Source organism: Canis lupus, chromosome 22 (assembly GCF_048164855.1).
Source record: "Canis lupus baileyi chromosome 22, mCanLup2.hap1, whole genome shotgun sequence".
Lineage (NCBI taxonomy): Eukaryota > Metazoa > Chordata > Mammalia > Carnivora > Canidae > Canis > Canis lupus.
Genome location: NC_132859.1, coordinates 6,791,399 through 6,804,612, shown reverse-complemented (window position 1 = coordinate 6,804,612; position 13,214 = coordinate 6,791,399). Strand labels below are relative to the sequence as shown.

The 13,214-nt window shown below is 38.7% G+C and overlaps 2 protein-coding genes across 9 annotated transcripts in view; one reads left to right on the top strand and one right to left on the bottom strand.

Annotated features, from left to right (window-relative positions):
• The window catches only part of MED12L (mediator complex subunit 12L), a 323,177-nt gene that overhangs the window by 100,968 nt on the left and 208,995 nt on the right, over nucleotides 1-13,214 (top strand). The window lies entirely within an intron of this gene.
• On the bottom strand, nucleotides 1,694-8,398 carry GPR171 (G protein-coupled receptor 171). Of its 2 annotated transcripts, none has more exons than XM_072792284.1 (2): nucleotides 8,274-8,398; nucleotides 1,694-3,613 (listed from the first exon to the last, which is right to left on the bottom strand). In XM_072792284.1, the coding sequence occupies exon 2, from the start codon at nucleotides 3,571-3,573 to the stop codon at nucleotides 2,614-2,616; it is 960 nt and encodes a 319-aa protein (XP_072648385.1). In that variant the 5' UTR covers nucleotides 3,574-3,613; nucleotides 8,274-8,398; the 3' UTR covers nucleotides 1,694-2,613. The 2 variants fall into 2 exon arrangements, with proteins under 2 accessions (XP_072648385.1, XP_072648384.1); XM_072792283.1 differs by having other exon boundaries at nucleotides 1,694-3,647; nucleotides 8,274-8,391.

Below are 13,214 nucleotides of genomic sequence, written 5' to 3'. Positions count from 1 at the left end.
ACATTCTAAGAGGAAGGAGCATGAATGATTTCCAGGGATTAAGTCTCTCATGGTGGATTATGACTTAACTGTAAGGCGATCATAGGACAAGTGCTAGAAAATTGATGTTGTAGGATACAATTTTTTTTTTTTTTTAATCATGAGAGACACAGAGAGAGAAGCAGAGGCACAGGCAGAGGGAGAAGCAGGCCCCATGCAGGGAGCCTGACGTGGAACTCCAAACTGGGTCTCCAGGATCATGCCCTGGGCCAGAGGCAGTGCTAAACTGCTGAGCCACCCAGGCTGCCCAGGATACAATTTTTTAATAACCTTCTATCATCAGTTGTCCTAGGCCTCCCTTTACTGTGTCACTTAAAATAAAACATCAGTAAGGGGAAAATGAATGCATATACTAAAAAAACATTGACAATAGGAATGCTGTAGAGAGTCTGGTTCTCTTCCTTAATCAAAAGGGAAAATTTTACTAACTTACGCATGTGAGAAGATAAAAATATGATTTAAACCCAACCCCCCTGACTTCCAGTCTTAAAGATGTAGTAGCCCTACTGATGAAGACTAATGGGGAGAAAACTAATGGGGACTTGAACAAAAGATTCAGGAAAAGAAACTAGTAGTTTCACATATGCTCATATGAATCCTATCTTGATCTGCCAGTCAGTAAAAACATGTTAGACCATCAGCAAGCACAGGTTCTAGTGTGCCCACGTTCCAGCTGCCTGTAGGTGTACCCTTTACACCGGGTCAGATACATGATGCTGAGGGGAGCTCTTGTCATGACCTCTAGCGAGCTGGAATCTGTCTGATACTTAGCATGCTAGAAGTGTGATAGACACTTTTTTGGGTGCATGTTCTCATATATTACTCGGGATATTGAAATTGTACACTGGAATTGTTTTGGGTTCATCTCGGTTACAGAACTAAAAATGGTTCTGGAATCCATATGGAATCTGGAATTCCATTTCTGGAATCAAACTTGTTTTGTTAGCTTCCAGGAATACCATTTCTTTCTTTCTTTCTTTGTTGTTTCTTTCTTTCTTTTTTTTTTTTTAACACAAATGGGAAAGTTTATTAAAGTGAAGTGTCTACTCTTGAGCTATGAGAGTGGGCGAGCTGGAGAGAGTGAGAGCACGAGCTACCAGGAGCACCATTTCTTCATCTCTGCCGCTAATGCAAATGTATTGCCAATTGTTGTAATACAGGCTTTTGCTATTGAAATGAGAAAACCCCACAAAGTCTCAGGTATGGTTATCTAGACTTTTCAGTCTTCTTTTTCATAAGTAAGTCTTTTATTTAATACCCTCTACTGAATCTTCTCTGCATTACTGGCAGTAGAGAGAATTTGATCTAAGGGTTGTGACCCTGAGAGCTGGAGTGACTCCAGCCTCAGCCGTGGTGCCAATCAATCCAGCAGGTGCTGTGTTCCTTACGGGCCTTGCTATGTGTATTTGGCATTTCTATTTTAACGCCATTTGATAAGTGCTGTTTTTTCTGTACCTTTGATGTGAGTTTCTAGTTCCAAAACAGTAGTTTCGGCAGTCAATATAGTTCAGCAACTTGCTTGAAAATGTTGTGGGGTCTATTTCACATTATTACAAAATAAGAGCACTGGATTTGTCATTACTTACAGTAGAAGGTCTTTATTTATAACCTACTGATAGAATATAAGTATATAAAGTACATTAAAAACTACCCATGTATTTCCAAGCCTTTTTATTTTAGTTTCTTACTTGTTTGAGATTTTATATTTTTATTCATGAGAGACACAGAGAAAGGCAGAGACCCAGGCAGAGGGAGAAGCAGGCTCCTAGTGTGGGACTCGATCTGGGATCACGCCCTCAGACAAAGGCAGATGCTCAACCACTGAGCTACCCAGGCATCCCTCCAAGCCTTTTTAGAAGTAAACAGTTTGTTACTGTGTTAGAAAACAATTAAGGATTAAAAATTGGAGTAGTGAGCTGAAAGGTTACCATCTTTGAAATGGTGGATTAAAAAATAAATCAGGCACGGGTGGTTTCATTTAAAAATCAGCTGGACTTTTTTTGGTATGATCTAAATGATTATTTTTATTTTTTAAAGATTTTATTATTTATTCATGACAGACGCAGAGGGGCAGAGACATAGGCAGAGAGAGAAGCAGGCTCCCTGTGGGGAGCCCAATGTGGGACACGATCCCAGGGCCCTGGGATCGCGCCCTGAGCTGACGGCAGGTGCTCAACCACTGAGCCACCCAGGTGCCCCTGATCTAAATGGTTTTAAATTGTGATGCTGAAGGGCTTTCTGGTACTTTACAAGAGATTATTTTACATATTTGTGTCAAGAAGTCAGTTCCTGGTATTTAAACAAACACTTCATGAATGCCTCTGAGTCTGTCATAAAACACCTTTGGATTTCAAGGATGATGTTTACATTGGTTCAACAGGATCTTTTTTTTTTTTTTTTCTTTTGGTTTTTTTGTACAAATATTTGAGTTTAGGATTATTAACAACCACAAGAGTACTGCTTGACTTACATTCTCAGTAAACCAGGCCACATATGCTAGCTGTATTTTACTAAGGCACTTTTCTCTCTTTCCTAGTACTTATGGTCTTACTTAGCAGTGAGAAATCCCACATTTTATGCACTGTTTTCACCATTTGATTTTTCTTTTGGAGCCTTGGTCTCCTTACGTGAAGCAAAAGTCTTGGTAACTTTTAAGCGGAATGCTTTTGAGAGATGATAGTACAGGATAGGATCAAAACAGAGGTTTGACACAGCCAGGAGCAGTGTGGCCTCTTTGGCTTTGAAGAGTGAAATCCTGGTTGGGCAATCAGATATTACCTCTGTTTGGCTCAGAGTGTATGGGATTCGGACAATGTGATACGGGACAAAACATATGATATAGCCCGTAGTCACTAAAAGTATGTTGATGAGGGCTTTTTTCACATATGGATAATTTTCATTATCTTTGTTTCTGTAGAGTTGTCGGATGACAAGACAGTTAGATATTAAGATGATGACTGAGAAATTTAAAAATATCGCTACACATATGAAATTTGTCAGCAGGTGCCAGTTTCTGCCAAACTCCTTTTTGAATTCCATGCATCCTACATTTGGCCTCTCCTTGATGTCTTTGATGGGGATAATCATGTTGGGCACCATTATAAGAAGGACCATCAGCCACACCACGGTCGATATCATTTTGGCAAATCCAGGTTCTTGTATCCGATAAACCTTGGAGTTGTAGGTCAACTGAAGACAGCGATCAATGCTGACAAATGCTAAGAAGATAATCGATAAGTACATATTAATGTACATGAGGCAGGCTGTCACTTGGCAGTGGAAGATCTTCAGCTTCCAGGGTGCCACTCCCAGGTCGACAACGATTTTCACTGGTAATGCCAGGGTGAGCAGGAAATCGGCTGTCAGCAAATTGATCAAGTATATGCTCACACACCTGTGATTTGTCTTGTTTTGTACGAAAGCCCAAGTTGCAAATCCGCTCCCAATAATTCCAACAAGGAAAACTAAATAAAAAAAATATGTGAATGGCTCCAGGTTTGTATAAACTGGGCAGAAGGTAGAACTGTTTGTCATCTTGAGGGGATGACTCTGATGGATGACTCTATTTCCCCCCCTAAAAAAAAAAAAAAAAAAAAAATCCAAAGAATCTGTTTAAAAAAAGGGGGTAGGGGAAAGAGGTTAGTAATTAAAATTGGAAATTATTTTCTTTAAAAACATCTGCACTCACAATAACCAGGTCACGATTTTTCTAATTCTTAGATAGAATTTTATTGGTGAACAGATGGTATGGACTGGTGGGAACATCATAGGTTGTGAGGAAGCCTGGGTTTTCCAATGATCTGATTTCGTGATTTTGGAAAATCCCATATATAGGTTTGCTTCTAGAAGGGATATTTTCAACATCACACTTTTGTGTTCTGATAGCTCTTTTGTTATCAGTTGGGTTGGAAGTTAGTTTGCAGAGGAGATAAATGAACTGAAATTCTGAGAAACAGAGAGGAAATGAGGGTAATTTGGTTTGTTTGTGGCTGAGCCCATGAAGTTTCAGGGAGGCTTCCTGGCTTGCTGTTTTCATAGATTGAAAGAGCTCCTCATGCTGGAGGAACCCAGGCTGACAGGGCAGGTAACCGGTGACAGAAAATTGTCCTGTGATCTAGAAGAAGTTATTTTAAAAGTAGGCCCTTTGTTATGTCATGTACTAGAACATGTTCATAATCACAATTGCATCTCATTTTTCTTTTTTAGCAGAAAGAGTTGAAGGCTTAGAATCTGGTCTTAGAATTGGTGCTTACTCCTTCCTTTTCCTCCTTCCCTTTTCCCAGTGACTTAGGCCTGGGATGTCCAGTATGTGGCCACAGATGACTATTGAGCATGGGGCCAGCCCAAACTGACATGTGCTGTAAATGCAAGATACACACCAGATTTTAAATGTTTAATATTTTAAATACCAGGTTTTAAAGGTTTAAAATATTATATTAAAAAATACGAGCAGTAAAAGTGCACTATTTTATACAAATAGTGCAATTAGTAAAGTATCTTTTATATTCAGCATATGTTGAAATGGTATTTTTGATACAGTAGGTTAAATATATGATTAAATATATTTTAAATATATAATTAAAATTAATTTCTCCTGTTTCTTTTTGCTTTTTCAAATGCAGCTCCTGCATAATTTTAAAGTGCCTTTGTGGTTTGTGTTGTATTTCTGTTAAAAAATGCTTGTATAGATGTTTCTATGTCAGGTCAGTGGTTTTGCGAAATTTGACCACAAATGTATTTAAAGGCTTCTAGAACGAGAATATATGATCGTTGGTTACAAAATTCTCAAACAGAAGCTCAGTTGTGTTAGTATGAAAATATCTAACTATAATACTTATTTTCTTTCACTGTAGGTTTTGTGACAGTTAAGGCCAGAAGTATAAGACATATCTTTAGAACCATTGTGATTGACACTGATAATCCTGTCATGTTCCCTTCAAATCTGGGACATAAGTATAAGTTAAACCAGTTGGGCTTCATTTGCTCTCTTTGACTTGGTTCAAACTAATGCTCATAGGGCCACAGTTACATCTTTCTGGTGCTGCTTCTTGGTGTGCACCCTCCTCATACATATTAAACACATTCCTTTTGTTTTAAAGACCAGAAGATTTTGTGTTTTAGCAGAAAAAAACTGATTTATGCTTCTTAAAAATAGCAAATCTTAAGTATAGTGGCTAAAAAGGACAAATAAGCCCATTCTCAGAAACCATCCTTTAGGGACGCCTGAGTGGCTCAGCAGATGAGTTGTGATCCCGCGGTCCCAGGATCGAGTCTCACATCGGGCTCCTCACAGAGACCTTGCTTCTCCCTCTGCCTCTCTCTGTGTGTCTCTCATGAATAAATAAATAGAATCTTAAAAAAAAAAAAAAAAAAAAAGAAAGAAAGAAACCTCCCTTTAAAAGTAAACCAACAACAAAGATTTATGAAGCCTTTCTGATCCTAAATTCTCCAGATTATTTAATGATCCCCTCTATACACCTTGGGATGAACAATACAAGCAGATTGATAAAGCAGATGTATATAAAACTTTATAAATTCAAGTGTTAAGGGGCACCTGGATGGCTCAGTGGCAGTTTCTGCCTTCAGCTTGGGTCGTGATCCCAGGGTCCTGGGATTGAGTCCCACATATTAGGCTCCCTATGAGGAACCTGCTTCTCCCTCTGCCTGTGTCTCTGCCTCTCTCTCTGTGTGTCTCGTGAATAAATATAAATTCAAGTGTTATTTGAAAAAAGGATACACGTTCCCTCCTCTTTCCCTACTTGAGATAGGACTTTAGGGTTCATGCATAATTTGTTCTGCACTAAACTCAGTGAAAATTGAGTACTTACTCTGACACTGTGCTAAGTACTTTACATGTGCTTATTTAACCTTTCATCATTCCTACCATGTAGATGTTCCTATCCCTACTTTGCAGAGGAGAAAACTGGTGCAACGAGATGATATAGTAACACCCAAGGTTATATAGTTGTTAAATTATCCTGAGCCAGGATCCCAGCTCAGACATTTAGATCTTAGAAGATATGTTCAAAAGCACTCTAGAACTCTGTCTCCATAATAGTAATAATGCTGATGGTGATGATGATCATTATTATTATTATAGCAGCCAGCCTTACTAAGTGCTTACTATGTGGTAGGAGCGATATTCTAGGGAATTTTCATATAAGAGAGCGGAAATATATTAGTTCTTAAGTTTGCCTCTGAATACTAATGAAAGAAGTTCAGATTTCAAGTATTTTGATGTTACTTTTTACCATAGATCTGTTTAAAAACCAAATCTAGGTTCTGTCTTTTAAATGTAAACCTCCCTACTTCAAAAGTTCCTGTGACCTAGTTGCTTCAAACCAGCCCTACTGTCTTTATCTCAGTTCCTGGATTGGTGGTATCTCTACTCTGGTGTGAGCTGCTCCTTGCTGCCTTTGTACTTCTGCTTGTGATAAAATTTGGGGAATCATAGGACTTTAAGAATGGAGGGAACCTTTACTGATAGCATCTTGTCCAAGTCTCAGATCAGTTGAGAAGACTGAAGTCTGGCATTTGGATGTTGCTCAAGATTTTCCAGCTTGTAAGAGCAGGCCAGCATCTGACTGACCCTTTTGATCATTTTCTAGGCCTTCTGCCCTTATTCTTTCTATATCTAAATCCCTCCTATCTTAAAATGCCTGGAATATGCCCTTTGTGTCTGAGGTCTACTCCAGGCTTCATTGACTTCTTAGGATTTGTTTTTCAGTAGTAACCGTTTATTTGAACCTTGGCTTTCTGACCATCCTTTTCTTCTCTGATCCTTGTCTCTGTGTCCTACCTTTGCTCTTTGTTCCTTTACCAGATGTTAGGGTTTTGCCTTACGGTCTTGTATTTCAAATGTTATTTGAAAATAGTTAACATAATACTGTGTGTGTGTTTTTTTTAAGTGCTCCTGTTGCTCATATAATTAAACAATAAAGTCTCATTTTATAGATGAATGTATGGTAAAGAGGAGGATTAGAAAATTATTTGTTTTGGGACACGTGGGTGGCTCAGGGGTTGAGCGTCTACCTTTGACTCAGTTCGTGATCCTGGGGTCCTGGCTCAGGTCATGATCCCGAGGTCCTGGGATCGAGTCCTGCTTCAGGCTCCCTGATGGGAGCCTGCTTCTCCCTCTGCTTGTGTCTCTGCCCCTCTCTGTGTCTCTCATGAATAAATAAGTAAAATCTTAAAAAAAAGAAAATGATTTGTTTTGATCAATTAATATTCTAACTAGAACTGGCCATATGTACCACTTATAGGTAATTTATTTAAAAATAATTATAGCGTAACTATCTGATGATGCTTTACAATCCTGTAGTGCCTCGCACTTACTTTTCATGAACCTCAGTCTAGATTGCAATGAAAAACAAGTCTCTTCACTTAAAATTTTTGGTATGTCGATTAGAGGTTGAATTATACTATAATAGCATTCTGTGTCGTCTCTCACAAATTTGAAAACCAAGTGCTTGATAAATATTTTGTCAAGTAATTATTTAGCCTGTGGAAATTTGAGGTACTCAGAGGTGTTACAGCAAAAATCTAGAAAAGATTTCAAGTGTCTCTTGTTTGGACAGAGTGTCCGTTGTTTAGAAAATTATTATTATTATTATTATTATTATTATTTTTTTTTTTTTATGAAAGTCACAATAGAAAGTTCTTGAAAGGGACGCCTGGGTGGCTCAGTGGTTGAGCTTTTGCCTTTAGCTCAGGTCGTGATCCCAGGGTCCTGAGATCGAGTCCCACATCAGGCTCCCTAGGGAGCCTGCTTCTCCCTCTGCCTGTGACTCTGTCTCTCTCTCTGTCTCTTGTGAATAAATAAATAAATAAATCTTAAAAAGAAAAAAACCCTTTGAAATTACCTATCATAGTGTTTGCAGTGGGAAGTCATTTCAAGATCTGTTGTGGCCTGCTATAATGCAACAGGGTGTTTATCCATCCTATTATAAAATATAATTGAGTTCTTGAATAGTTATGCTCACCTATAAGTGTTCAGTCTTGTATAAATTTTTTTTTTTTTAATTGAGAGGGATGGAAGGGGTCATCAGATAGAAGAAACTTATAGAGTAGTTCATAGCAAGAATCTACTTAGAGTTTAATAATTGATGCCCTCTTACACAGCGGCCTTATTACACGTTGGCATTTCCAATTTACATGTTTTAAACACTGAACATCATAGCTTCCCCTTCCATCAAAAGATATTTAAATACATCAAGTACTTTAAGAGGACCTACCTGGGGGTATATTCTCTGAGCCACCGTGGGCTTGCTGCAAATCTTCAGAAAAGCATGAGCTGTCCTCCTGGCCTCAGCAGTAGCAGTAGCAATAGCAGCTCCATCGCATGAATGTTGGCTATACTAAAAATTTCCTTTCCTTTTCGTGTGGTTTTAAAGTGTTGCATATTGACGTAGATGAAACTGTGGTTTCTAAGTAGTTTAACTGTATGAAAGTTTCCCGAAGAGGTTCAATTTTGTGTGTGCTTTCATTTGTGTATTCTTTTAGAGGAAAAAATTTTATTGTCCATTGTAATACCCAGCATCTTCTTTTTCAAGCATCCAAGATATATTTTTCTCATAATGATTTTAAAAAACATCATTTCTTGTGCCTTGAAAAAGGATTATGAGTTAAATATATTAGGTCTTTAAGCAAAATTTCTTTAGTATACATACCGATACACATCCCCCTTTTGAAGCTATAATTAAAGCAGTTGTTACAGTTTGGATTCTGCTGAGACATCTATCAATAAAAACAAAAGATGTGATTGTACATAGTCTGGTAAAGTTCATGTTTTATTTATCTTTAATATTCATCGTGGAAGAATTTGGAAGTAGAAACAGAAGAAGAAAATTACATGCACAGAGATAATTACTGTTAACAGTTTTGGTACATAAATTGACACATACATGGATTTTGGCACAAATTTAAAATTTTTTCCATGTGTATACACACCCATTTAAAATGTCAATATATTGTGTAGTCGTAATTTTTTCATTCAAGGATATATTGGATCTATTTTTCTAAGTAGGCCTGCCATGAGCATTTGTCAATTTGGCCCAAATAGCTTAAGGAATTGAGACAAGTATTTAGTAATTAATAGATTATATGTAAAAGGACCCTCCACTGGGTATTTCTCATGTGTTTAAAACGTTTGGGTTAATGCTCATTCTGCCTGTGGTGAGCACATGTTTACTGAGTGTCCGAGTGGAGCTCAGCATGGTGAGGGACCTAATAAAGTCACTGTAGCTCATCCACATCATCAGTTGGCTTTGTTAAGTTTTCTTTCTTGTATAAGAGTAGCTTTTATGAAAGAGGATATGAGCTCATGTCTTAACCATATTTTCTGGAGTCCTAAGTCTGCTACTCCAGAGTTGATTTGTGAGTGCAAAACCATTTCTTGAGGTCATTTAGGGCCCTATTTATAGTGGTGCTTCATTGGTTGGGTAGGTACTTAGGTTTCATCTCTTTTTCTCCTGATAATCCGTAATCAGTTTTCCAGATAATAATTAAAAAAAAAAAAAAAAAAAAAAGAAGCCTCTCCAGAATCCAAAATGAATCCGTTTGGTATTGGACTTTTAAGAAGAAAAATCTCTCAAAAAACTAGATGAGATGTGTTCATTGTTGCTGGACACGACTCAATGAAAAATACACTCCCAAAAAGATGTACTTACAGGTAGTCAAGTAAGTGAGAAGTTATGCTTGGGGTTTATATTCGGTAGGGAGCAGAGAGGGTGGGATGGAGAGAATTTGGTGAGATGGAGCTAGCTGACCGTTGAGTGGTGAATGGTTGGTTCTAACATGATTTGCAGGAAAACTGGAATGAAAGGTTTTTGATAGTATAGTTTGTTTTTTCTTTTTTTTAGGTAGGCATATCTATATGTTTACTTCCTTGTCCTCTTTGGGGGTCTACTCAGACAGAATTAAGTACATTCAAATATTCTTTAAAAATCCACCGTGGCCACAGTTTTTGTGTCTGGATTGCCAGATATAAAAGAGCTGAAGTACCCTCATTCTCAGTGTTCCATTTCCTTTTTGGAATGGTGAGAAACCAATCTTTTAATAGTGAAACTGAACCACGTTCTTCCTTTTGAGAATGAGCTTGAAGGCAATCTGATAGTTTGTGGAAGTTTACTCAGAGTGAAAATATACTTTTTGGGGGTTACTATCCCTGTTTTTGCTTTTAACATGAATTCCATTTGAAATTTCCAAAAGTCACATCTTTATCTGTTTCATTAAGGACAGATGTTTTTCAGAGTGTATTCTGTTAGTGTTCTGGGAAATTACATGTCATCACTAACACAGTATTTCAAAAACCCAAGTGGGAAGAAGTGAGGTGAAGTTGTTTTTCCTTTACCTTGGTCATGGCAATGCTTCTAAAGAAATGACGTACTTGTTACTTTAATGGATATTTTGCTTGTTTTTAGTAAAAATTGAAGCAAAATTGCCCTGTGAATTGACAAAATCTTACTGTAGTTAAATCTTCTGTGCACACAAATCCTCCTTTTGTTTTTGTTGAACACAAATACCAAAGAGTATTTCAGTAGAAGTGTCATTTTTTTTTTATGTTTAACATTTTTAAAATTTGTTTTTTTTTAAGAGCACAGTAGCCCTTCAGAGCTAATAAGGCATGGGAAAATGAATTTTGGAGTAGGTAGCCAGTGCCACAGCCAGATGTGGGTCTGGAGAACTCATTTTCTTTAAGGAAATCCACACGATTAGAGTCCTCTCTTTACAAATGGGGAGACTGAGGTCTTGTCCAAAGCTACACAGTTGGACTACAGTGACCTGCCACTTCATTATGCTGCTTAAAATGGAACTGGTAGGTGGAAAGAGGAGTTGCAGAGGAGGCCGGCCGGTCCACCCAGCCACCCCCTGCCCTACTGCCCTGCCTTTGTTTGAATTCCAGTGCCCGGAGCAGGGGAACCGTGTGCTACTGTGCCCACGCTTCTCACAGAGTTGGCAACTCAGGATGCTCCCAACTCAAAATAGTTTGCATCCTGAAGCTTTTTTTTTTTTTTTTTTAAATGATCTTTGAGTAGGGAGCTATTCCTTGGTTAAGAAATGCTGGTGATCAAGACAGTTCTCCAGCTGTGTGTGTGTGTGTGTGTGTGTGTGTGTGTGTGTGTGTGTGGCTTTTTGTCTGCCGTTTCCCTGGGACCACTGTGTTTTAGGTGTTCACATTTTGAAAAATTTTTAAAGCGCATCATCCCTTTTCCCCACCCGGATTAATCCAAAGACTTTTTTTCCCCTGACTCTCTGAGACTGGCAGCTTCAGATCTGAGAGCGACAGGTGTGATTAGACAAGAGTCCTTTTAAAGTGAGGCACAGACACGAGAGCTTCCAGGATGTTGCTTTTTCGGCGGCATCACTTAAACACTGTCTCAGTTTTCCCTTTTTAGTGAAACAGGGAGTAAAAAGGTGGATATGTTTTGAAGGCAAAAGTGTTTTTGCGTATCCTTGGAATGTGAACTCGATTGTAAGAGTGGCCGAGTATATTCATTCCCCTTGCCTGTCCTTTTGCTTTTCTGCCCTTTTATTGACTGTACAGTGTTACTGGGTCAACATGCAGTTCATTTTACCTTTCAGTTGTGAGATCTAACTGTGCTGTTTGATTGATGGCTATGAAATAGTACGGGAAATCCCTAAGAAAGAACTTTTAAAGGTTATCTTGTTTCTTTTTAGTCACTAAAGTTCATATATATATATTTTTCCTCTTGAATGGTTATGGTCCATTTCTCAAGAAGTGGTGAGTAACACATGTTCAAAGCTCAGGATAGAGTTAGGAAGTCTGTTGCTACTTTCTAGGAGAAGGTTCTCTGGAGAAATTAACCCTGTCCTTTGCCATGCAGGGCTTTGTGTTTTGACCAAGTATTTTACGAAAATTTTAACACGTTTATTGATTGTAAGCTGGCTCCTTAGCTCCCAGCTGGAGAATATTTTTGTTACTGTTTAGAAGGTGTCAGTGTAACCATCTATGGGTGTATACTTGGGTTGCTTTCTACTTGGCAAATGCAAATAATGCTGCAGTAAGCACAGGGTGCATGCATACCTTTTCTTTTTTTTTTTTTTAATTAATTTATTTATATGAGAGACACAGAGAGAGAGGCAGAGACACAGGCAGAGGGAGAAGCAGGCTCCCCACAGGAAGCTGCATGTGGGACTCGATCCCAGGACTCCAGGATCACACCCTGAGCAGAAGGCAGATGCTCAACCGCTGAGCCACCCAGGCGTCCCGCATATATACCTTTTCAAATGAGTGTTTTCATTTTCTTTGAGTAAGTGCCCAGGACTGGAATGACTGGATCATATGGTATTTTATTTTTAATATTCTTTTAAAGATTTATTTTACTGAGAGAGAGAGAGAGAGAGAGAGAGAGAGAGAGAAAGGGAGCAGGAGAGCTAGAGGACGACCCTGAGATCATGACCTGAGACATAGGAAGAGTTGAATGCTTAACTGATGGAGCCACCCAGGTGCCTCCTCTATTTTTAATTTTTCTTTTTTCTTTTTTTTTTTTTTTAAAGATTTTGTTTATTTGTTAGAGAGGCAGAGACACAGGCAGAGGGAAAAGCAGGCTCCATGCAGGGAGACCGTTGTGGGACTTGATACCGGGACTCCAGGATCACGCCCTGGACCCAAGGCTAGCACTAAACTGCTGAGCCACCCAGGGATCCCTATTTTTAATTTTTTAAGGAACTTCGGTACCGTTTTTCACAGTTTGGCTGCATCGCCCGTGCACAAGTGTTCCTTTTTCTCCACGTCATTGCCGGCGCTTGTTATTTCTTCTCTACAGTAGCCGTTCTGACAGGTGTAGGGTCATATGCTCTAGTGGTTTTGATTTGCATTTCCCTGATGATGAGGGATGTTGAACATGTGTCTGTTGGCCATCTGTGGTCTTCTTTGGAAAAATATCTGTTCAATCCTCTCCCCATTTTTTGATCATATTCTTTGTTTTTCTAGTGTTGAGGGTTTTTTTTATAGGTTTTTTTTTTTTAAGATTTTATTTATTTATTCATAGAGACAGAGAGAGAGAGAGAGAGAGAGAGAGAGAGAGAGAGGCAGAGACACAGGCAGAGGGAGAAGCAGGCTCCGTGCAGGGAGAGAGAGAGAGAGAGAGAGAGAGAGAGAGGCAGAGACACAGGCAGAGGGAGAAGCAGGCTCCGTGCAGGGAGCCTGATGT

Coding starts and splice junctions, on each gene's coding strand:
- GPR171 (XM_072792284.1), bottom strand. CDS start 3,573: ATGACAAACAGTTCTACCTTCTGCCCAGTTTATACAAACCTGGAGCCA.